Source organism: Argentina anserina, chromosome 3 (genome assembly GCF_933775445.1).
Source record: "Argentina anserina chromosome 3, drPotAnse1.1, whole genome shotgun sequence".
Classification (NCBI taxonomy): domain Eukaryota; kingdom Viridiplantae; phylum Streptophyta; class Magnoliopsida; order Rosales; family Rosaceae; genus Argentina; species Argentina anserina.
In genome coordinates, this window is record NC_065874.1 from 7,951,457 (window position 1) to 7,977,326 (window position 25,870).

The 25,870-nt window shown below is 37.3% G+C and overlaps 4 protein-coding genes across 4 annotated transcripts; 3 read left to right on the plus strand and 1 right to left on the minus strand.

Annotated features, from left to right (window-relative positions):
* The first annotated feature begins 1,168 nt into the window (after positions 1–1,168).
* Positions 1,169–5,355, plus strand: LOC126789195 (ALA-interacting subunit 3). The gene is made up of 8 exons (XM_050515284.1): positions 1,169–1,580; positions 2,300–2,358; positions 2,450–2,524; positions 2,613–2,726; positions 2,859–2,929; positions 3,657–3,960; positions 4,186–4,475; positions 5,078–5,355. Exons 1-8 carry the CDS (start codon positions 1,496–1,498, stop codon positions 5,130–5,132), a joined length of 1,053 nt encoding a protein of 350 aa, XP_050371241.1. The 5' UTR covers positions 1,169–1,495; the 3' UTR covers positions 5,133–5,355.
* A 64-nt stretch (positions 5,356–5,419) lies between these two features.
* On the minus strand, positions 5,420–8,846 carry LOC126789194 (uncharacterized). Its single transcript, XM_050515283.1, has 8 exons — positions 8,711–8,846; positions 7,880–8,105; positions 7,672–7,806; positions 7,197–7,419; positions 6,852–7,038; positions 6,232–6,416; positions 5,811–5,948; positions 5,420–5,562 (listed from the first exon to the last, which is right to left on the minus strand). The coding sequence occupies exons 1-8, from the start codon at positions 8,811–8,813 to the stop codon at positions 5,434–5,436; spliced, it is 1,326 nt and encodes a 441-aa protein (XP_050371240.1). The 5' UTR covers positions 8,814–8,846; the 3' UTR covers positions 5,420–5,433.
* Positions 8,847–9,990: 1,144 nt separating this feature from the next.
* On the plus strand, positions 9,991–11,818 carry LOC126789197 (uncharacterized). Its single transcript, XM_050515285.1, has 3 exons — positions 9,991–10,034; positions 10,313–10,522; positions 11,518–11,818. The coding sequence occupies exons 2-3, from the start codon at positions 10,337–10,339 to the stop codon at positions 11,704–11,706; spliced, it is 375 nt and encodes a 124-aa protein (XP_050371242.1). The 5' UTR covers positions 9,991–10,034; positions 10,313–10,336; the 3' UTR covers positions 11,707–11,818.
* A 2,050-nt stretch (positions 11,819–13,868) lies between these two features.
* LOC126788678 (ent-kaurene synthase 5, chloroplastic) lies at positions 13,869–18,702 on the plus strand. Its single transcript, XM_050514688.1, has 14 exons — positions 13,869–13,983; positions 14,825–14,868; positions 14,944–15,229; positions 15,308–15,488; positions 15,719–15,936; positions 16,043–16,163; positions 16,299–16,396; positions 16,476–16,699; positions 16,814–16,926; positions 17,009–17,107; positions 17,338–17,553; positions 17,670–17,811; positions 17,987–18,232; positions 18,334–18,702. Exons 1-14 carry the CDS (start codon positions 13,935–13,937, stop codon positions 18,649–18,651), a joined length of 2,355 nt encoding a protein of 784 aa, XP_050370645.1. The 5' UTR covers positions 13,869–13,934; the 3' UTR covers positions 18,652–18,702.
* The last annotated feature ends 7,168 nt before the right edge of the window (positions 18,703–25,870 follow it).

Below are 25,870 nucleotides of genomic sequence, written 5' to 3' on the forward strand. Positions count from 1 at the left end.
GGAAATCAGTCATCAAGGCAAGCTTTCGTGCTATGTAGGTCTACATACATATTTTGAAGAATAGTTGATACTTATGCAATGAAATGCTGACATCACACGAAATCGAGGATCCTTCCTGATTCTGATTATATAAGATGCTGATATGGTCTTCCCCATATGCCAAATTTTATGTAGTTTAACGTAGGAATTGGGCGTCATTTGCTACCACAGGTAGCAAGCTAGCCTACCTGTGTGGCGTACATGATATAAGTTCTAACTTTTAAGCAGTCGCATTTGGACCTGGTTTTCTATTCATGACTACCATTGCATACAATAATGCACATCCCAAATAAGAGAATACCAGAATTCTTGCTAGCAGATCATTTTGGTGATAAAAAAAATGAGTTCGAGGTGTAGTTTTGTCCTTGGAAATCAAATTGGCTACCTACCAGCTAGTAGTAGTCGGATCACTTTCACGGCCGATTAGAGTCGCCATTGATGTTTCTAAACTTGTTCTCATGTATCTTTTTGGTACAATATACATGTCACAAGGATAAGTGGCACTATATAATAATTATGTTCGTTATTGTATTCTTTTATGAGAGGAAGAGATGGAAGAAATTCGTCTGGTTACTTGTTAGAATTTTGCCGTTTCTAATCATTATTTTATATATTCTTCAATCTTCATCCATGAAATGTCAAAGCCCATGAAATATCAAATATGCATGCTTTTCTAAATTAGCCTATATAATAAATCCTTGATGACAAATGTTCCATCAGAAAATGCGTGTCACTTGTTAATTGTTATTAAAAAAAAACAAGACATGAGATACGAATTGTACGACAAAGATGAATGCAAATGCGCAAAATCTTATTCTATACAATCAACTTACGACCCTCAATTTCTATGAAGTATTTAATACGTATTTATATCGATATTGGACACACTTTCTTAAACTAGAGTTGATGAGAGTTTCCTCATACATCATAAGAACTAAATTCTCAATAGAAATTGAATCAAAACAATACTGAAAAGCAATAAAAAGGAAACAGAATGGAAACCCTCATACCCGCATGTAAAAACCGTGTAGTTGATATCACAATGATCATAATTGAAGAGCAAGAAAAATATTCATACCACCAAGTCCTTATTCTTCTAGAAACCAAAAAACAAAAGAGGAATCCCAATTAGAGAGAGAGGGCCTCGGTCTCGCCGGCCATCTTGTTAGAGAGGGAAGGCAACAAAACAAAAGAAGAATTACACATTAAGCTCTCTCTCTCTCTCTCTCTCTCTAGAAAAGTCAATTCAATCCTCCTCCTCTTCCTTCTTCCTTCTCTTCCCCTAAAACCCATTTCTCTTAGGTCTTTCATTGAATACAAGACCAACCCTATAACCCCAACTTTCCTTCTCTACCTCTTCCCCTGATCACAATCCCCAAAACCCATCAATTTGATCATCTGGGTTTCTCTGATTTTCTGTAAAGGTTGAACCTTTATTGCTTAGGGTTTGTATCTGATGAGTTCCAATACGGCGCCGTCCAGCTCAGCAGCCGCTGGATCTGCCGATTCAGCTGCTGCCAGGAGGTCCAAGCGCCCCAAATGTAAGATTTTGTTCTTTGAAATTTGATTTTGAGTTTGTTCATACCCAGATGGAGATTTTGTTGTGTGTTTATGGCTTTGATGTTGTTCTTAGTTTGTTGGGTTTAGGAGTTTAGGCTTTGATTGTGTCTCAGGTTGTCAGTTAGTTTTCGATATAGTTTTCCGTGTTTGTTGTACATAATTAAGAAGAGTTTGAGTTTTAAAGAATCAAGAAACTAATATTCGGCAGTATAACATAGATATTGCAATATTACTGTGGAAGATGTGGTAACTGGTTTTGGAAATCCTTATGTGACTCCAGTTGACTTATACGAAAGACTAGTTTATCTGACATAATTGGCGATTTCAAAGAGCCCCATTTTAGTGTCCTTAGCTAATGTAGAGTAATGGGGACCTATTTTACTTTGAATCGGAGTACATGCAAAACAATATTGAGAATGAAGGAATTATTGATGAACGAATGTAGATCAATAGGCCATGTGTATAGAGTTTTCAGCTGATATGTGATCTAATTACGAGCTAGCATGTTGGTGTTCAGTATTCACAGGATAGGATATTTTTGCATTGTGTTCTTGTTCTTCATTTGATGTGCTTTGGGTGAGCATGCACGTGCAGCAATTAAAAGCCAATTTTATGTCTTCAGACTGCTTCTCTTTGGTTTCTTAGTAGCCTCATGATTAATCTAAAATTGAAAGGTAACTTGAAAATTTAATCCTTTCAGATTCTAGATTTACTCAGCAGGAACTTCCAGCATGCAAGCCAATCCTCACGCCAAAATGGGTAGGCTCTCTAGGAATGAATCATATTTCTGCCTAGTATCCACATACCTGTTAGAATTTCAACTGAATTCTTTATATACTTGTGCTTGTAGGTAATCTCAGCATTCATGCTCGTTGCAATCGTCTTCATTCCCATTGGAGTCGCAACCTTATTTGCTTCCCGAGATGTATGTTTAAGTAAAATCCAATATCATGCATTACTGTCTATCCTTTTATATCTCTACATGTCCTTGATCAAGAACATTTTTTTATCAGGTTGTTGAAATTGTTGATCGATATGAAACTGATTGCATACCGGCGTCCTCTAGAAGTGATAAGGTTAAATACATCCAGAGCTCTGGAAATAAAACATGTACCAGAACTTTAACGGTAAGACCTTCTTTCATTAACCTCCAATGAATGTAATTTTCCCATACAAGATTCATATTTGTGCAGTAATGTGTGCGTATGTGTCTGGATTAATATACCATGTTACTGATTGATATCCCATTGTTTGCAAAGGTACCAAAACACATGAAGAAGCCTATATATGTATATTATCAGCTTGATAATTTCTATCAGAATCATCGCAGGTTTGTCTACTGTTTTCGACATTCTCCTATAGTGTAGACTTCATATTATTACTGCAATACAGTTTTCTTTTGGAAAATCTACCGAGTGTGTTCAAAATAAATGTAAGGTGAAACGCCCATCATAGATTTTTGGATTTGATATTTGTGGCACATATATTAGCATATCAATAGGTAGAACAGTATCTAAAGTACTGACAAGTGGTCCAAGTATTACGGTCTTTTGCAACCATGTCAGCTTTGGATGCATGATTAAAGGTAGGATACCAATAGAGCTTGATTGATAAGAATTCGAAGGCGACTTGGGAGTAACCTTTTTTCTAGCAGATGATAAGCAGTTGTATGTCATGCATCACTTAAAGTAGTATCTAATTGTACCAAAAGCGCGGACACGCATTCATGTGGCTGTTTGAACTTTATTGAACTTTACTGTTATGGCATGCCACAGGTAGTTTGAATTTTTTTAGTCTTTTCAAGTATATTTCTTGCAGCAAGACTAGTGTGTATAATTTAGGATTATATGCAAATGAATCTCTGATGGTTTGCAGCATGAATGTGTTAGCCGTGATTGTTGCAGCATTAATCTGTACCTGATAATGTCCAGCTACATCTTTTTCTTTTCCCAAATAATGGAAATGTGATGATAATTTGGTTTATAGATACCTAGATACTTGTTCATGTGCCCTATTTGCCAACACTAATTTTATTTTTGTGGCATTCTATATCTCAGATACGTAAAGAACCGAAGTGATAAACAGTTGAAAGATCCAAAGTCTGAAAGTGTACTGGATGATTGTAAGCCTGAAGAGAAGGGGGCAAACGGTAATCCTATTGTACCATGTGGGCTCATAGCTTGGAGTTTGTTCAATGACACCTATAGTTTTTCCCGCAACCAAAGCGATCCTTTGCCGGTGAATAAGAAGGGTATCGCATGGAAGAGTGACAAGGAGCACAAATTTGGCAAAAATGTCTTTCCTAAGAACTTTCAGAATTCGACTCTTATAGGTGGTGCGACTCTCAATGCGTCGATTCCTGTAAGTTATCTGCTATTTGTCTTCTCTAATTTTTGAGTATGGATTTCCACTATTGATCTTTTCCAACATCAAAACTCCGAAACTCCATTCAAGTGTTTTTGAACTCTTCAAATTAAAGAAACGGCTAATGGTGTTAAATGGGAGGATATATCTGCACACACATATAGCAAACTGCTTTTAATTGAAGGCAAGTGCTTAACCAGTAAAATATGTTTTGGTCAACAGTTGAGTGAGCAGGAGGACCTTATTGTTTGGATGAGAACTGCTGCGTTGCCAACATTCAGAAAATTATATGGGAAGATAGAGGTGGATCTTCAGCAAAATGAGGTCATACATGTTACATTGGAGAACAATTACAACACATACAGTTTTAATGGAAAAAAGAAGCTTGTACTTTCTACCACTAGCTGGATTGGTGGCAGGAATGACTTCCTTGGCATTGCTTATCTCACTGTTGGCGGGCTGTGCTTCTTTCTGGCCATGGCTTTCACAATTGTGTATCTTGTTAAACCAAGGTAAAATCCTAAACCAAATGCTCCCTGCCTACTTTTAATATGCAGTGATATCAAAGGCTGCAACAGATTGCGTTGCTGCTTATCAGTTTGAGCCATGATATCTTGTGTGCTTGTCTGACCAATCTTTCTGGAATATGCCCTACTTGAAGAACTATACTTGGATGACTTCGAGACCACTCACCAATTGAACAGCTTAAAAAATTGGTTGATAGGTCCTATGTTGATTAGACCCTATATTGATTAGAAAAATGTGGCTTTCTGAATCTTGCCGTTTCTTTTCAGAATTAAAATCTTGGGTAATGGGGAATACAAACTGAGAATATCAACTATCAATTTTAGGGTAATTGCTTATGCGTGTTATGGTTTGCGGGTTATTGTTTGGTCTCAAGTTAATCAATTTCTCTCCTGACCCTGTCTTTTCTGTCCTAAACTAGTAATTATCTGATCATGACTTTACAGCCCCCTCATTTCAATTTTATAATCACATAATGACACTTTTTGGCAAGAATTTGAGTCCTAGATATGTAAGTGAGTTTTGGTTCTGGTTGTGATGTATGGACGGATGGACTCTTAAACAATGACACTGATTCTCTTCTTTTCAGGCAACTTGGAGATCCTTCCTATTTGTCATGGAACAGAAATCCAGGAGGGCATTAAGCGCGATCAACTGCTCTCATCAACAGCTTTCCTGGAGCATTTCCTGATGGTCTACTTAATTATGTGTATATTAATGTTATCATCAACATGGGTGGTACATATGATTTCTACAAGCATTTTGGTCATTTGGAGTTTTCTATATTCTTTCCTCCCCAGATTGTCGAGAGCACAACATTATGAATTTTCCTGTATAATTTCAGAAATAGTATCGGTTACATCTAAAGTTGATCTACGAATTGATTGCTTTGTTCAAGAATTGTTGAGTGGCGTTTGATCTTCTCTCCTGCAAAGGTACTCATATTCAAAGCACCCGCAGGAGAATGTTGGAAAGGTATTTGCCTTCCGGGTAGGATGGGTCGATGGTATGATCGCATGCCGCTCCAGCTTCTCTTAGAACGGTTATTTTTCTCCCTGCTGCTGATGCTGCACCCTGTTAAGATAAATAATAATAATAATATAATAATGCCAGTGAAAGATCCATGGCAATACCCAGTGACTTGAGAGCAAAAAGTAGCAGCAGATCAGGAGTAACCAAATTTCGTTCTGGACACGGCACATAGTTGATTCACATTCTGTTATTATAAATCCATAATCCTATGATTGTGTCTTATAAACTGCCTTATAAACTGGAATCTGTATGAGAGATTATGGTGCTAGCTGCAGAAAAATAGAACTTGCCTGAAGAATGCGCAAGAACGTCCCACTTTGGGTCATTGCTCCTGAACACGAACAAGTCATGAGGAGGCCACCTCTTCTTGTCAATTGCATTGCTAATGAATTTAAGTTTCTATACATGCCTGATGCATTTTGTAGAACCTGGATTTGATAACAACCAAAAAAGTTTCTATAACGCATGAAAATAACACAAATAAACATGCATATAAAGCAAGCATAAACTGATGCAAACATTTGGCGTACTTAAGACACCAAACATATACTACATAGTACATAGTATCTGCAATATATCATTTTTAAAAGGAAAGCAAGATCTGCAATTACAAACAAATTCAGAGTCTGCCTGTATGAATGGAAGCAACTTGAATACATGCTTTGATGGGAAAAAAGAATTTTGATAATAGATGGAGCAAAATACTAGTACCTTCTTTCGTGGTGCTAGTTTAGGAGGATCTAAGATGACAATATCCCATGATTCATTCCTAGAAATAGCCCCCTTCATAAACGCACTTGCGTCTTCTTTCACAAATGATATTAGTCCTGGATCCATGCTGTTAAGAGCAATATTTTCTTCAGCTAGTTCTATTGCACCCAATGATGAGTCAACACCTGATGAAAAAAATAACAATTAGAAAAACTTGAGTAGCATTCAGCATGTAATCTTTAGATGCCTTTTCCTAATGAGTTTAACGAGTGCTAGAATTTTTTTGGGACCAAAGAACCAATGAGTTTCATTTAATCTAAATTAAAACACAGCTGAATTGAATCTCGTGCCAATCGTTCTCTTTAAGACAGAAGACGCTTCTACCACAGATAATACAACTGTCACAGCTGTAATGTTATGACTCCATGAATTTATAATGAAAATTCTTCATTCGGTCGCTTAGTATGGAATTGTTGAAAGAAATTGCTCAGTTAGGTATCTAACTCTCCGCAGTCATTACTGAGGAGGAGGGCCAAACAACTAAAATATGGGACAGAAGTCGATAACCAATGGCAATACCGCAAGGATTGAAACTGGAAACTTTCAATAATTTTTTTTACCTGTGACATTTACAGCACCACCACGTGCAGCATTTAGAGCAAAACCACCACTATAGCAGCAGATATCTAACACATTCTGATTCCTTGAAATTGTTGATATAAATTTACGGTTTTCACGCTGATCAGCATAGAACCCTGTCTTCTGCCCTTCAAGTGAAATGGCATAGAAAATCCCGTTTTCCATCACCTAAATAATTGCAAGATCAGAATAATTACATGCAACACATCCCATATAGCTTCAAAACTAAAAGCAGATTCTTCAAAATTCAGAACCAATTCTGGTTGTGCGCAGTTTGTGGGGTGTTTGGTCAAGCCACTTTCTGATTAGAATGAGGAGATACCTACCTTTGTTCTTTGATGGCAACTAGATGGATCCATTTCCTTCAAATTTGACACATCCAATCCTTCTTCTTTTAAAATTTCCACAGACGGTCTCCAGTTGATGTGATTAATTTTATTGATTCTGCCAACACAAGCCTCTATTTCTGCTTTATACTTCTCAACCCAAGCGGCAGATGATGCTATTACTGCTACATCCCCAAATATGTCAATAATTAGGCCTGATAATCTGTGGTAAGAGAAATCATATCAAATTGAAAACTTGTGACCTAGTATTACTATAAGTCTACATATATGAAAAGGACAAGAAAACTGAGAATTTTGAAAATAGATATGCACATGAATTCTCCAAGAAAAGACAAGAGAACGGTTTATACTGAACTTAATAGCAATAAATTTTACATACAAAAGGTGCTATCCAAAGTAAGGAGAAATCTAATCATAGTCTAAGTAGGTAAGTAGATAGCTTAAAGTTGAATACCTGTCTCCTTCACTATTGACCAGACGAAATGCATTGGTACTAGCTGAGGGAATCCCCAAACTCTTACGTAGCTCGATAGCTTCGTTAATTCTCATCTCAAGCAGTTTCTCCATATTCAATGCACATGAAAAATCACTGTTACATAAGGATCAGCAATTGCAACATCACTGCAAATGTGATTATTTGAAACTGGACATATAAACAGTACCTTGTTGCTTCCTCATCCAGCTGCATAAGCCGAACACAGAACATGGAAACTGAATTATACATGCCCCACCCTATTGGCTTTTCTGCTCCATCAGCTACCAACACAACATCTCCAGTTTTTGGTGGCGGTCTCCCAACTATTCTATCTACTGCTCCACTGTAAACCATTGGGCTTCCATCCTTGAATAATTGTGTCTTCCCCTTTTTGAGTACAACCCTTGCAACACCTGCCAAGCCAGATTAATTGCAACGAAGTTCAACAAATTTAAGAAAAAAAAAACACATGTATTCCTCAAATTGCAATGAAATTCAACAAATTTAACCATCCACAGTTCATGAGATGTCCCAGCAGTATCCCACATCCTCCAATAAAAAAATAGAACTCAAATTGCATAATCATCCAATAAAGCGATACAGAATTCCATCTGTTCATCAAAACTACCTGGAATTGATTACAAAAACATCTTTCAATTTCACCTTATTTGAAAAACTGGGTCTGAAGGCTGGCTCAAAGTATTTTCTAGAACCAAGCTCTTTCATAAACTGCCAAATTGGATTGCTTTACAAACCACAATATCAAAACTCACAGAAATCTGCAGAGGCAGCATACAGAGTTGGGTTTCATAAACTGATAAAAGTAACAAATATATATATACTAACTTTATCTTCCACATGTATCTCTCATTGCCCGGACCCGCTTTCAAAATTTAAGCAATCTGGCACAAACCCACTGAGCAAAACAAGTTCAAACTTGCAATGTTTCACATCAACGTAAAACGATCCTTGAAGAAAGAAAAGCTGAATAGAGATAGAGAAAGACATGTAGCTATACCTTTGGGGTGAGCAGATGCGAGTTCTTGAAGGGTGGTGGCGGTGCATGGTAAAGAAGCCGAAGTAGACAGGGACTTTATCAGTCGGGCTGGAAACTGCTGCATCACTTTTTCGAGCTCGGAGATGAGTGTAACTGGATTATTCTGGTAACTGTTTTCTATGAGCCAAATACTGTATAGGGTTACTACCGGGTACGGGGCATACCCGGTTTCCCACATAGTAATTCGTCGGGTTCATAAACCCTAAACCTATATCCCATTTACTAAAAACTTAAAAAGTAAATAAAAAAGAAGCTAAACCTTTTAATTATGTATCATCAAAATTACTTTAGGAATAAAATGAATATCACCTTGTTGTCTGTAACTTGTGATATGTCGGGTAATCATTAAGTAGATTACCCGTTTTAAAATTACTAACATAATGAAGAAAGTGTGAAGTCAATGAAAAAAAATGTCGTTGACTCTACACATGTGTATTTTGTGTTTTTCTAAGTATTTGCTTACTGATATTATTGATTTAATTTTTGCTAAGTAATTCTATCTTATATGATATGAAGATTGTGAACTCGCTATTGCGTTAGTTTTGAGTTTTCAATTCGACCACTACAATTTCGAGAATCTATATATTTATAGGGACCCTAATATTTTTTTCAATCAACAATACCTTTCTTTCATTAGTCATTTTTTCACCAACCCAAACACATTACTTGAGACCCTTTTTTTAGAGTAAATTAGCATAAAACACACCCTACGTGTGTGTATTAAGGGAAGTTACAAAGTAGTAGAGGAAGTTTTTTAAATAATCACCATTATTATTTTTATTTAATTACTATTTTAATCATGTTGTTTAGAACTATCATAAAACTTTTTTAATATATTAGAGAGTTTTAGTAAAAAAAATTATTTTAATTAGCAAATTGTGTTTGAGTTATAAGAGCATAGATAACTCAAATGTTATGATAAATGGCGTGAGTCAAGCTGACAACCGCAGTTAGAACATTTTTCATAGTTTCCGTCACATTTATCTTTCAGATAAATAAAAAAAGTGGTTAAAATTGTACGGGTCGGGTTTTTTTCTGTGACGGGTTAAACAGAAGTTTACTCACAATATTGTTTCTGATTCGCCTCCAGAACCAGTTCGCCTTCTTCACTCTCACCATTTTCGCCCCAACTCAGTGAGTCTCCATCTTCTCCTTCTTTCTTCTTTCTCTTCTTTATTATCGAATCCTTCGTTAACCAAAGTTTCTTTCTTTTTGATTGATCTCACAGCAGTCTTGCGCAACTCGAAGCTGCTCCTAGTCTCCTACAGAACAGAACTGTGCTCAGGTAAAATCCAAAACCCATCTTTTTCAAATCCGTAACTTGGTTTATGAATTTCAATCTGATTTGAGCTCTTTACATTCTTAAAGGACAGAACTTTAATTATTTATAAGGTCTTTTGCTGTTCTTGTACTTCTGTTTTGGCAACAGATTTTATTCAGACTTACTAAGTAACTGTTTTTAAGGATTGAACTGGATCATGTTTGGCTTAGTTCTGCTATGTGAAGAAATGGGTTTCTGGTTTTATTGAAGTTTTTGTGGTTGGTGTGTCTGATAATGTGTAGGGAAGATTGAGGTAGAGTCATAAGATGCATAAGGATAAGATTTTCAAGCTGGCCAAGGGCTTCAGGGGAAGGGCCAAGAACTGCATTAGGATAGCCAGGGAGAGGGTGGAGAAGGCCTTGCAGTATTCCTACAGAGATCGCCGCACCAAGAAGAGAGACATGCGTGCACTGTGGATCCAACGGATCAATGCTGGCACCCGCATTCATGGTGTATGTTTCTATTTGCAAATACTGTGTTATATTTGATGAGCATGGTAGACTTTGGTTTCGGATAATTTTATCCTGTTAGGACTCTTTTTCTGCAGCAAAGCATATATTGATCCTTTTTCCATTGGAGTTATTCCCTTTGGTTCATTGCTTGCAAACTTAGGAGAATAGAGAGTAAAATAGATGTGAAGATAATTGATATAACAATGAGTCGGTGATTGCTGTTTCCATTGTTCTGAAATGATTTGCAACATGTTTGGAGGAGGAATGTGTGGTGTTTTAATATTTTCAAAAACTGCTTCAAGTCATTTTGATAGGTGTGATTTGAAGTGACTTTTGTTCCAGCTTTCCCATTCACTTTGTGGTTCTTTATTTTTTTCCTGTGTAAGATTGGGGTTTGACGTCATGTAATTATGCAAAATCCTCATTTGGTTGAATTTGAGCCTGAGCTCTTTTGAGCTATCTATGCTGCAGAACAACAAGTCTTTGTCTTTCTTTTTTTGTACTGATTTGAGTAGATTACTTGAGCACTTGGGAGCTATTTATGCTGCAGAACAACGAACCTGGTTTTCTTTTAGTTTTTTGGTACTGGCTTTAGTAGATTACTTGAGCACTTGTGATTATTTGTCTTCAAACTTAATTAATAAGAAGTAGCTTCAAAAAGTTACCAAGTGAAAGAGTTCTAACCGGGATCTCCCAAATAGTCTGTACTCAAATATACATATGATTTGTTAGCATGTCTATCTTGGCTTTAATTTACGGACCTTTGTTTAGTAGTTTGAAATTGACTTCTGTGTGTAGCTTGTTTTAATATTCATATATACTGAAGCAAATCTGTATGGTTGCTTGGCAAAAGTTGAAGTTGGTAAAGCTTACAGTGGTGTGGAATAAAATATATGTATGGGACTTTTGGCCTGTACATGCAGTTGAGCCATTTGATTAGTGTAGAACAGATTTATAGTGAATGCTGAACTGGTTTTCTGTTCACTTTTCTTCAGGTTAATTACGGGAATTTCATGCACGGATTGATGAAGGAGAACATTCAGCTAAACAGAAAAGTTTTATCAGAGATTTCTATGCACGAACCATACACTTTCAAGGCCCTTGTAGATGTCTCCCGCAGTGTATTCCCTGGGAACAAGGCGGTAGTTCCTCCCGAAAAGGAAGGCCTCCAACTTCTTCTGTAATTGTCCATTTAGATGGATCACCTGCGCTTGATCTCTTAGAACTTGTTTGAAATAAATGATTTTTGGTTTCTTTTCGTTGCCCCTTGTATAATAATTCTTACTCATTGATGCAGATTTTAAGAACCTGCACTAATCTCTGATTTATACGATATATATTGGTGTGGCAAATAAAGGAAAATGTTGGAGCTAGGAAAAATCATTGGAGAAAATTGCTCGACAATACTCATTTTTCCAATGCGGTTGACAGACTCACTTTTGGTGTCCAAGTCCACTGTCGACGTTAACGCAATCCGTTCTCTTTAATCGTAACTCAGATAAACTGGGTTGGGGTTGGAACTTGGAAAAATGAGATACGGAAGTTCTATTTAGAGCAAAGTTGAGATGATCACTGAACACCAACAATTTAGACCATTTGGATAACACATTTGACATTATACATTTTGTTGCAAAGAAGATGGGATCATTGTCACGAAGAAGAACCTGCCTTCTAGGCTTGGTAAGTGGTATTCGGAAAAGTACCTCCACATCTATAAGGTTCACATATCTGCAAAATTATTGTTGTTCGGTGATCGTTATCGCCTGTACTCTTGCCACTCCAACTTAACCATTAGTCTCTCTCTCAAGTCTCAATTATGTTCTTCTCCCTCCTCAACTCGTTTCTGATCGGGTGGTTTTATTATTTGATTATATTATTCATGATTTTGTGTTTCATTTTCTGTTCTGAATCAATTTTAACTTGGGAGGCCAGTCTAAAAATGAAAAACATGGATGATGAATGCAAAACATGGGGACTAGGGGTTGAGGCCGTTAGGGGGTGCCAGCATGAGAGACATAGCCATAATTGGCTTTCAATCTTATAAAATATGAATACATATGCATGTTAAGTAAAAAATTGAGGGGGTGCCATGGCACCTTTAGGCACAGACGTGCCTCCTCCCCTAGTTCTGATTGTGGATGATTCTTCGAATTGGTTTTTTTCTGCTGATTAGTTTTGGTTTTCTAATTTTGTTGATGAGTTTTGTCATTGGTGTAACATATCCCCAATTTTAATACTTTCCTGTCAGTGAGTTCTAGAAGTTATAGTATGAGCCGGTGGGATGGGCTGAATTATGAAGTTATGAAAAACATTAGATTAGAATTTTAAGGAAATCGACCAGAATGTCCAACAGCTAGTTCTTAGATCAGCAAGTAAATACAAGTTTCAGAGATCACTGTTTTGGATCATTCAAGTTCTTAGATAGACCATGAAAAATTTAGTATCATGTTGGTCCTTTGAGATAACAATATATACAGAACTAAGATCATAGTTACGGGGTAAATAATAAGTTGGAGAAAAGGTTATGATCTCAGTGAGGTTAGAAAGATCAAATGAAGAGGGTGTTTTTTTCCCCTTCTATGCTTCTGTATACGGTGCAGTATAAAATGTTAGGCTGCGATTTATCATAATTCATTTCGTCGTTCCTACAAAGTGCACTAGTGACATGAACTCACAAACATATTATGAACATTTTTGTATGTTGAGCGTGAAGCCTGAGTTGTCTGTTTATCCTTCCTACTGCTTTTCACCTTTATATAAAACCACTGTTTCTTTGCTAACGCTGGATTGAGCTCCTGAACCAATACATACATTGCTGGTAACATTATTAAATCAGGAAAGGTCGAAAGGTATATTTTATTGCCTCTTGCATACTTATAAGTTTTAATCTATTGTTGACGTTGTATTAATCAATCAATGTCTGTATTTACTATTCACATACCATTTATTTTTTCTTATTTCCACACCCCATCTATGATGAGAGCTAATGATGTATCAAATTTAGAGAGGTAGTTTGTAAATAGATGATGTGAATAGCACCATAATCAATATCTGCCCAAATTTAGAGTTTAGTGGGGTGTTGTCATCAAAAAAGAAGAAGAAGAGGGTGAGTCGTTCTTTTTCTACTGAAAACATTTGATTCTGTCATGAAATTTTCATTTCAAAACTGCAAGTGCTCTATAGTTTATGTGAAGGAGAGCACCAATGCCCTGTAGCACCATCGAACTTGTCCTTTCATGCAGTTTTGTACTCTCAAGTATGCAAGAAACCAACAAAAGGATTCCATCTCAATTTAGAATTAATATCATTTAGTCTACTTGTTCATATATTCTGCCATCTTTATTCCAATCTGCAGTTTCTAATCCACACTCCATTTTCAAACAGTCACTCTTTCAAAGGTTTTGCTTCAACAATGTCCTCCCACCTCAGCATTTTCAGGTGTTGCAAATCTTTCTCATCAGGTCTCTCTCTCTCTCTCTCTCTCTCTCTCTCTCTAGCTATTTTTGTTGCATTTTTCCTCTTGTGTTGGGGAGTATGAATGTTTTTCTTGAAGTGGATCTTTGTTTGTAGTCTGAATTGTTGTTTATGGCGGAGGGAGAAAAGTTTCGGTCGATTAAAATTGGAGACTGTTCTGTATCTTTGGGAACATATAAGTTCACATCTTGGTTGGCCTAGTATGAATATTAGAAAGGGTGTAGCAAGCGGATATATTTACTAAGAGTCTAAGACTACAAATTGTGAGAGGAATATAAAATCAAAAACAGGAAATTCATAAAGGAATTTGAGGAACAAAAGCAGAGTTCCTGTAAATCTTTTCAAAGTTCAAGAATAGGAGCAGGAAGAAAGTTAAAGTATACGGTAACAGTGGTTGTATGAGATGGTGACTAGTACAGAAGTACTATGTCAGTCCATTGAAATAGAAGAGAGTAAAAGTAAAACCAAGTCTTGGCTTATGTTTATTCTTACCAAAACCAGGAAATGCTTGTGGTAACAAATATTTAGCCTCAGAAAAGCAAAAAATTATCATGTATAAAAAGATTATTGGCTAGATGGTTTGTTCGAATTCACCTTTCTGTATAAGGAGAAAGTTTTGTAAAGCTTTCACAGCTGGGGTTTGGCCGTTTTAGCTATACTTCAGCACTCACCACATAAGCCACAATTCACTTGGGCCGAAAAAATTTAAGTTCTTGTACTAGTTGGTATCTGTGTTCCATAATTAAATTGTACTACCATCAGTCCTACTGTAGCAGTAATGTTTTTCTGGTAACCTGGTTTGAGTTTTCTTACTAATATCTACAACAGGAAAAGATCTCTTGCAACAAGTAGATTCAAACACTGTTGGTTTGGTAAGGTTCTCCCTTCTCTTTGAATTCCCACTTCTTATATTACAAATAATAACAAAATGTTTTTTTTTATAACAGAAGTTTGGGGCAACTAAACAACGAATACAGAAGATGTTCAGCAAGGTTGAACTTTCTGTTTCCTCATATGACACTGCTTGGGTGGCAATGGTCCCTTCTCCAGATTCTGCAAAGGAGCCCTTTTTCCCTGAATGCGTAAATTGGTTGATGGATAATCAACTCCAAGATGGCTCATGGGGTTCTCCTAATTTGCATCCATTGCCAATAAAAGATGCTCTCTCATCCACCTTTGCATGTATACTTGCGCTAAAGCAATGGAGTGTTGGTGAAGAACAAATTAACAAGGGTATATTTATTGACTTTGCATATTTGTATATCCTTTGCTGGTGCTGTTTGTATCAATAACCCTCTTTTGTTTTTGTAGGGCTGCATTTTATTGAGTCAAACTTAGCTTCAGCTACTGATGAAGAGCAGCCATCGCCTGTTGGGTTTGATATAATATTTCCTGCTATGATTGAATCTGCAATGAGTTTGAATATGAATCTTCCCCAGGGTGGATCAAAATTAAAGGCTTTATTTGACAGGAGAGACTTTGAGCTTAAAAGGTATTTTCTTTGCTTTCTCTCTTGTACCTATCTTTTGCTAAACTTATCTAATTCACTTAGCAACCTCAAATCTGCATATATGGGTTTGGATTTCTTTTTACAACCTTATGATTTTTTTTTCTTCTATGATATTTAGTCAGTTGATATGCTGTGAAAGCATAGGAAATGCATTCTGTATCACATCCTAACTCTTCCTCATTGAAATGTATATTACAAAATTTGTTGTTTAGAGGCTATGGAAGCAACTCGGAGGGGTGGAAAGCCTATATAGCATATATTTCCGAAGGATTTGGAAAGTCACAGGATTGGAAGATGGTCATGAAGCACCAAAGGAAGAATGGGTCTTTATTTAATTCACCATCAGCTACTGCTTCTGCATTTACTCACAGTAAGAATGCTGGTTGTCTTGATTACCTGCGTGCACTCATCGAGAAGTTTGGTAATGCAGGTGCCTCCCCATCATACTTCCCAAGTTCCCATTTATTTTCTTTATCGAGATTGAGAATAAGTTTAAATGATGTGTCCCTAAACTGATTTTTATGAATTTCCTTCAGTTCCAACAGTTCATCCTCTAGGTCATTATGCTCGCCTTTCTATGGTTTCAACTCTTGATGGTTTGGGTATTGATCGACACTTCAGGGAGGAAATGAGGAGTGTACTAGATGAAACATACAGGTAATGCTTTCAATTTTTAATGTCTACACCAGTAGTGGGCTATATAATGGATTAGATTCCTCATGTTTACTTAATTTAGTAGTAAGCCTAAAGATTTAATCATCCATGGGAAGATTAACACTGGGGAACAAATAGATGCTGGCTGCAGGGGGATGAAGATATATTTTCAGATGCTGCCACCTGTGCTATGGCATTTCGACTCTTACGACTTCATGGATATGAAGTTTCTGCAGGTACTGTTAATTTAGGTTCCTCTGGACTTCATGACTCTATTTAGACAAATGTGTATTCTTAAATTGCTCTGTCTTGTAGATCCATTGAGTCAATTTTCAGAAGAATGTTTCTTCAATTCCCTTGGAGGACATCTGAAGGACACCAATTCAGCTTTAGAAATTTTTAGGGCTTCAGAAGTCATCATTCATCCAGATGAATCAGTTCTAGATAAACAAAACCACTGGACAAGTAATTTCCTAAAACAGGTGTTTTCCAATAATTTAACTCAGCCTCAGAGAACCAAGAAGCATATTGGCCTCGAGGTAGCGTTTAAATATAAGTCCCTTTTATTTAATGGGGTTTACTGATGTAGGTTTTTTTATAGTTCCAAGATAGTTTAATTTTAGCAATTAAATTCAACTTTTGACTGGTTTCAGGTAAGTGATGCTCTTAAGTTTCCTTCCTATGCAACTTTGGGTTGGTTGTCAAGCAGGAGAGCAATAATATCTTACAACACCAACAGTACAAGGATTTTAAAGTCTTCTTATCGGTATACCTCATTTTCAGAAGAATATGAATTATGCTGAATATTTGTGAGGACCATAATTCTTCTTAAATTCTTCCTTTATTAGTTGTTTGAATATTGGGAATGTCGACTTCCTAAAACTGGCAGTGGAAGACTTCAATATGTGTCAAAAGATACATCGTGAAGAACTCGAATATCTTTCAAGGTAGATGTATCTCCTGAGTCTCTTCCTCCTCCTTATCGTGTTTTCTCTGTCTTTGAGCTGTTTGTTAGAATTGTGTCCACCTTGATGTCATATACTCACTTATATGATACTAATGATAGTGCAGGTTTTGGGGGTCGGCTCGTCTTTCTTTTGTTGTTTAAGGCAATGTGAAACACTTATTTTTGTTTCTTTTTCTTCCAGAAGTGTGACTTTTTCTTTCATGTGAGCAGGTGGGTTGTCAACAGCAGATTAGACAAGCTAAAATTTGCTAGGCAGAAGCTGGACTACTGTTATTTCACTGCTGCTGGAACCCTTTTCCCTCCTGAACTATCAGACGTTCGCATATCATGGGCCAAAAATAATGTAGTTACAACTGTAGTCGATGATTTCTTTGACATTGGAGGCTCTGAAGAGGAACTGGTTAACCTTGTAGAATTGGTTAAGAAGTAGGTTTCCTTACCACAATCCTTTTTAATAGACCATTGCATTTGTTGTTAACTGGTGTAAAGTTTCAATGATGCTCTATATATATGGACTCATGTGTTTAGAGTTTTGAGTACAGGTGGGATGTAAATCCCAGCACTGATTCTTGCTCCGACAACGTTGAAATCATTTTTTCAGCAATCAAGAGCTTAGTTAGTGAGACTGGCATCAATGCATTCGCAAGGCAAAACCGCAGTGTGACAAATCACATCATTGAGATAGTAAGATGATATCTTTTTAACTGGTCCAGTTATCATTCCTCTTTTGTATATACTTTCCCTAGAATCCAAAAGTGTCTCAAGTATTTCATTAAAATGCCTGATTATTCTTTCACTATGAAGTTCATTGTTTTTTACTCGCTGAAGTTGGGAATACGTCTGTTCTTTACGATTTCAGTGGTTGGATTTGCTCAAGTCTATGTTGAACGAAGCCAAGTGGTTGATGAACAAGTCGGCACCAACACTGGAGGAATACTTGGAAAATGCGTATGTCTCATTTGCCATGGGACCTAATGTCCTTTCAAATCTGTATCTGGTAGGGCCTAAGCTCTCAGAGGATGCCGTACAGAGTTCAGAATACCATAGTCTGTATAGACTACTGAGCACTGTTGGGCGTCTTCTCAATGATATGCAAAGCTACAAGGTAGACAACACAGATAATAATGCATGAAAGGTTGTGATACATGATTATATATCTGCAACTGTGCTAAAAAAAACAAAAAAACTCTTGCTACTATATTACAGAGGGAAGCTGCGGAAGGGAAGCTAAATGCTGTAACATTGGCCATCATTCATGGGAATGGTAGTGTCAGCGAAGAAGACGCCATAAATGAGATGAAGAGTATCATCACCAGTAAGAGGAGAGAACTAAGAAGACTAGTTTTGCAGGACAAGGATAGTGTCGTTCCAAGTGCTTGCAAGGAATTGTTTTGGAACATGAGCAGAATTTTGCATCTATTTTATGAAAGGCACGACGGATACACCGCCAACGACATGATGAAAACTGTAAATGAGCTAACTCATGAACCCATCATTCTCGAAGACTTGCAAAGTAGAATGTAAATGGGTTTGTGCTCTAGCTACTCATGGAACTTTGATATCCGAACTTCATTTTTATTTCTTCGAATAAAATTATTTACAACACATAATCCTCTATTTACCTTAGGAACATCATAAAAAATAGTTAAACGAGCATTTCTCGTTTAAGAAATGAACATCTTAGATTGTTAGAATTCGTTCAAGTGTGAAATTGGTAATTTTCAGAAGTCAAATGATGTTAGTGCTTGTTAGTGCTACTTAGTGCTAGTTAGTGTGTGTTAGTGCTAGTTAGTGCAATTCACTTTAGTATGATTAACTCCACTTGTAATTAGTTTATATATAGATCATCAAATGTATGTAATATGCAATCAATCAATCAATAAACACTTATCGACTTGGCATCAGAGCCTAGTTCTTCTATTTTCTGGGTTTGGGTGTCCTTACCTTTTCAGAGAACCGACAGTATTCTTGCAAGAGCCTCGGCGACAACGTCGGCAATCCGCGGTGCGTCCAGGTCCTCCTCGCCACTCTCTGCTTCCACCACTTTTTCCCCTTTGCCTCCACACCTCGGCGCTCACCTCTGCGTCGCCTCCCAGCAACACCAAGCCTCGGCGCTCACCGGCCCGCATCGTAGTCTCCACCGGCACCGCTCCACTTCGACCTCACCGGCCCGCATCAGCTCCACTTCGACCTCACCGGCCCGCATCGGAGTCTCCACCGGCACCGATTTCCGGCTTCACCGCTCCGCCGGCCGCTCCGCCCGAGATCGAATCTAACAAGGGCAGAGGAATTCCAATTTCTGGCAAATTCGGGGTGTTTCAGCCCTAAATAATACCCGGATCAATTCCAATTCGACCCGGCCCGGAACCATTTCGACCCGACCCGGATATCAGGATCCGACCCGACCCGGATATCAGGATCCGACCCAACCCGGATATCAGGATCTGACCCGACCCGGAGATCAGGATCCTACCCGACCCGGAGACCCGAATTCTATTATTTTGGTTGTCAGTGTAGGTTCACTGACGGTGTAGGTACACCCAAGACAGGTTCAACTCCACTTCATTCTATTGTGTTTCCGCTGCATCAATCCTGTTTTTTCATTTTCAATGGGTTTTAGAGATGACACAGAGAGTTCTCAGTTCTATTGTGTTCCTTGCTCTTATTGTTATGATACTAATCATGCTCGGGCAACATGTTGGAAGTTGTATCCACACCTTAGGCCTAAGCGGCCTAATTATCATCCATATGCGCACGCCGCCATTCAATTCATCCACGAACCAGATATCTATGATCGGGTTGGACATGATCCTCACACAGTAGGAGGAGCTATACCTACCGCATCCATAGCTGTTCGTAGTAAAATTGGTATGGCTTTGAATATTTCTCACTTTGTCGGTTTTGATACATGGATTATTGATTCTGGTGCATCTGATCATATGACTTATGAAAAATCTTATTTTACCGTATTGTCTCCTCCACCAGTACCCTATGTTACTAATGCTAATGGTGAGGCCTTTCCCGTATTAGGAAAAGGGTCAGTTCGTATTACTCCTACAATAGAGCTTCACAATGTGCTCTATGTACCTGCTTTATCTCATCATTTGATATCTGTTCCTCAATTGAACACTGACGCTAAGTGTTCTGTAACCTTTTTCCCTATGTATGTCATATTTCAGGATCTTCTCACCGGGGAGTTAATTGGTCGGGGGTATCTGAGGGGCCGGTTGTTTCATCTGGATCAAACATATGCGGGGGAGAAACCAGGGGCACAGTCTCGAACCGCTTTAATCTCGACTTCTGATAAGCTAAGTGAAATTTGGTTATGGCACCGTCGCTTAGGGTATCCATCTTTTAGTGTTATGAAAAAATCTATGCCTACTTTGTTTTTCAGTGTGGATGAGTCTTCTTTACATTGCGAAACATGTGTTTTGGGCAAGAGTCATCGGTCTACCTATTCCTCTAGTAAATCTAATAAAAGTACTCTTCCTTTTGAATTAATTCATTCTGATGTTTGGGGACCTTCCAAAGAGTCTATTGTGTCAGGAATGCGGTACTATGTGTCATTTATTGATGATTGCACCCGTCTTTCGTGGATTGTTCTTCTTAAAACTAAAAATGAGGTTTTCCCGGCTTTTCAAGCCTTCTATACCACTGTGCAAACACAATATAATGCCACATTTAGAGTTCTTCGTTCTGATAATGGGGGGGGGGGAATATGTGAATCATGTCTTTCAAGAATTCTTTAACTCACACGGAATTGTTCATCAAACAACGTGTCCTTACACACCCGAGCAGAATGGCGTTTCTGAAAGGAAAAATCGACATTTACTTGAAATGGCTCAGTGTATTCTTTTTAGTGCCCATATGCCTAAGTATCTTTGGGGTGATGCTGTCATCACTTCTGCCCACCTCATTAATCGTTTTCCTTCTCGTGTCCTTCAGGATAAAGTTCCATATGAGGTACTTGCATCCCATGTCTCCTTACCTTCTTTTCATAATCTTCCTGCCCGTGTTTTTGGTTGTGTTGCTTTTGTCCATCTTCCAAAACATCAGCGGTCTAAATTGGATGCCCGGACGGTTAAATGTGTGTTTGTTGGGTATGGAGGCCATCAAAAAGGGTATCGGTGCTATCATCCACCTACCAAGCAGTACTATGTCACTATGGATGTTACTTTCTTTGAGGACATGAGTTATTTTGCCCTTTCTGATACTGCTCTTCAGGGGGAGAATTCCTATTTTGAAGAGCTGTATCATGGAGAGGGGGAGACAAGTAAGCCAGTAGATATGGTGACAGGTTCAATTGAGATTACCAATGTAGCAGCTACACAGGCGCCACCGGATGGTTCCGGCGGTATAGTCACTCCAGAGATTCAGGAACCAGCAGATGAAAACACAACTGCCCCTCATATCTCCCATACTACTGTTTCTACACCTGACCAATGCTCTCCTGGTACAGAAGATCACTCACCTGAGGTTAGTCATTCAATTAGAGCTACTAGTAGACAATATGTTTTGCCAAATAGGTCTACTCGGGGTCAACCAACAAAAAGATATGAACCTACCATTCAGACTACAGCCAAGTATCCGGTAGCGAATTTTATATCTACCAAAAGATTATCTAAGTCATATGAGTCATTTGTGAATCAAATATCTACTGTATCAGTACCTAACAAAGTGCAGGATGCATTGCGAGATCCAAAATGGAGGAAAGCAATGGAGGAAGAGATGGAAGCATTACAAAAGAACAATACTTGGGAGCTTGTACCTCCACCATATGGCAAAAAGACAGTAGGATGTCGTTGGGTGTTTACAGTGAAGCATAATCCAGATGGGTCAGTAAGCCGGTATAAAGCACGCTTAGTAGCGAAGGGGTTCACCCAGACATATGGCATAGACTATGATGAGACATTTGCACCTGTTGCAAAGATAAACACTATCCGGGTATTGCTTTCTGTCGCTGCTAACTTGAACTGGCCACTTAGACAGTTTGATGTTAAGAATGCATTCCTTCATGGAGAACTAACGGAGGAAGTATACATGGATCTTCCGCCTGGATATATGGCCGCTTCTCCAAGTAACTCCGTATGCAGATTGATAAAGTCTTTGTATGGTCTTAAACAGTCACCTCGTGCTTGGTTTGGAAGATTCTCACAATTCATGAGGAAGATTGGCTACAAACAGAGTAATTCAGACCACACGTTATTTCTCAAACATCAACAAGGGAAGGTAACAGCCCTAATTATATATGTTGATGATATGGTGGTTATTGGGAATGATTCTGTTGAGGTGGATAAATTACAGAAACAGCTTGCCACAGAGTTTGAGATGAAGGACCTAGGTACACTCAAGTACTTCTTAGGCATTGAAGTAGCCCGGGGAAATGATGGTATCTATCTGTGTCAGAGGAAGTACATTCTTGATCTACTAACAGAGACAGGTATATTGGACTGCACTCCCATTGATACTCATATTGAGCAGAACCATCGGTTAACAGAGTATCCAGATCAAGTCCCTACTGACAAACCTCGTTATCAGAGGCTAGTTGGACGTCTGATTTATCTATCACATACTGATAGGAGCACTTTGTGCAACGTTCTTAACATGTTTTTACCTCAATTTGTTCTTTGCTTAGCCCTTATTGTTGTACTATTGAGTCATTGAGTCGTAGTAAGAGTTTTGAGCGGTATTAGATGCATTTTTGTGCTTACATGAGTTAAAACGCATAATTGGTTTAGAGTTCTAGTTTGACTAGGAATCCTTGTTAGGTTTTGAAACTAATTATCTCTTACTTATGATTTTATTTTCTTATTTTCAGATTAGATTGAAGATATAATTAAAGAAAAAAGATGGAGTCAAGTCATGCAACAATTAAATAGAAGATGATCATTAAAGGCATAAAACATGACATGTTTTAGGGAATAAAGCATGGCATGTTTTAGGGATTAAAGCATGGCATGTTTTGGGGATTAAAACATTGAATTATTATATGAAGAAATAAGCAATTTCAAACCCTCCATCTTTCCTCTATATATACATGGTTTCACCTCTCAAATATCATCACTTCTCATTTGCATTCAAGAGCCAAACCTCTACCAAAATACTACCTCAAACATCCTTCACCAAAACAGCAAGCCATTCTCCCCCATATACAAATTCCATCTCCACCGAAATCACCATTGAAGACACCTCCAAGGTTCCTACAACGTGTGATTCTCGCAACTCTTCTCCACGGGTTTGTTCGTTTTTGATTTTTTTACAATACTTTGTCTATGAAGATTGTAGTATGATGTTTGTGTGGGATTATTATTTTGTATTAAGAATCGAAATTTTCAGATTGTTTTATTGGATTTTTGGTTCTTTGCCAAATTGATGGTTTCCTATAATTAATGAGTTTGTTTTTTCTATTATTGTGTTCTAATCATCTTTCTCATACTTTTAGATAATTTTCAGATATGTGCATATGAATTTAGTGCTTGGATGCAGTCCCTAAGATTGTGTTTAAGTGCTAGATTCATCAACCATATTGACACAAATCGAATCATGCCCTAAGTAGGTTCGGTTTGTGTTGATTAAAAGTGGTAAAAATTCTGGAAATTTGCATGTGAAACCATGATGGGTGACGCCATACATGAAACATGTCTCCAACAAAGATTTGGTGCTTAAATATAATCTTGTTTGATTTCCACTCTAAGTGTTATTGAATTTGATTGCATGCAAATTTAGATTAGGCCCTAAGTCAATCTAAATGTTAATTGAAATCTTGCATGATTAGATGTTCCCCTAAGGCTCTAATTGTATTGGTGTCTAAAAAGTATGTAATTGGTCAAATTAGAATGCATGATAGGTTTGAACTTGTAATTATGTGGTGTAATGGTAAATTTGATTTAAGTTTGTTAAAGAGAAGTCGATCATGTAAATAGTAATTTAGGTTTTATTAAAGTAGTTAATAATCAATCTCAAACCCCCAATTATTTGTTAACACTAAAAGTTTAGAGTTCCCTTCAATTCCCCGAAAAGAACGATCCCTGCTTATTCTATACTAACGATGATATTTTACAGGGTTTATTATAGACGTTTTAACCAACGCTCTATCATTTTGGCGCCGTTGCCGGGGAATTGAGAAAATCTCAATTCTTTGAAGTGTTAATTTTGTACTATATTGTATATTTGTAAAAATAAATTCGTGTAAATAGTACGGTGAACAGTAACATTTAGTAAAAATAATTAAATTTGTTTTTTTTACATCTTAAAAAAAAAGTAAATCTCTGTAATTTTTTTTTACTTTTTTTTTGTAAAGTGTTAAAATGTAAAAATACTTGTAAATTGTAAAAAAAAAGTACAAAAAAAATTATGTACAGTAAATAGTAAATAAAAAAAAGTAATACAAAAATAAATGTATATGAATAGTCATCGGTAACAGTACAGTTCGCACAGTAAATAAACAAACGTGAACAGTAACTTTGTAAAAAATTAACCTTTTTTTTATTCTATATTTTGTGATAAATGTTTTAATTTTGTTGTAGTATGCATATAAGATACTTGTTACAGTTAGATAATTAAGGAAACTAAAATGTTTATTTATGCTTAGTTTATTGTAAGTTATAAAGTGAACGGAATAGGTAAAGTCCATTTTGTTAATATTAGCCTTAACCCTCCATTTGTACCTTACTAAAGTCACTTGGGGTTGAGGGCGGCTTTTATTAACACTTTGCGAGAAGTCTAACACACAAAGTTATTCCGAGCTAAGTAAGGGGCATGCTATTTTCATTACCCTGGTTCAAGGTTTACAAAATTGGATCTCAGAGGCCCATAGACTGACATACATATCGGTGATGGAGTCGATTGGGAAAACATCCTTTCGAGGATGTGGCCCCCGTGGTGTCCAACAAATGAGTCATGCCTTGTGACTATATCTGATTCTAGCTATCCAGCCTTCTGAAACAAAAGAATGAGTTTGTGTCTAGACGACGTACTTAGGCCGCACGTCCACCTCACTTTATAACTTAGAAAATAACTTTGTATAAATAGATGTATATAGTTTCAAAAGAAAATGATATTGTAACTTTTAAGGTATATCGGATAAAGCAAGACCCTTACCTGGGACTATTTCAGTCCATTGCACAGTTAGCTCCTCTACTCCACGTACCTTAAATGTTAGGATTGTGTGTGAATAAAATCAATTAGACTTAGTAATACTTTACATTTGTAGATTTTGTAACAAAAAAAAAACAATCAATCAGTAACAAACAAAGAAAAGAAAACGAAAGTGAAAAAAAAAAGTTTGTATTTACTTATATTTGTATTTCATACTTTGTAAAGTTACTAATAATTGTTCTTTTCAGGCTCATGAATGTCCAAGATTAGTGGTTGGTCCGAAGAGTTTAGTGCACGCCTGAAAAGAATTCAGCCTCAAGATCAGTTTGATAACGTTTCCATTGAGTCAGATTCATTTCAAGAAGAAAGAGATTTTGGGTTCATTTCGCCATTTCCAGGTTCATCAAGTTGTGGTAGGCTCAATCCATTGTTCTTTGAGGATCCAGAGTTAGAATTGTTGACAAGTCTGTGTCCTTTGGGCCAATTGAATTTCGATTTACCTGATCCAGTGCCCACAGTTCAAAGCCGAACAAAGGAAAACCTAGTTCCAAAACCAGAAATGGCATTGATCAGAGAGCAGAATGGCCAAGTAGAAGGAGCAGTTGGGGGGACATCATCCTCTAACATAGCGTACCATGTTCCAGAG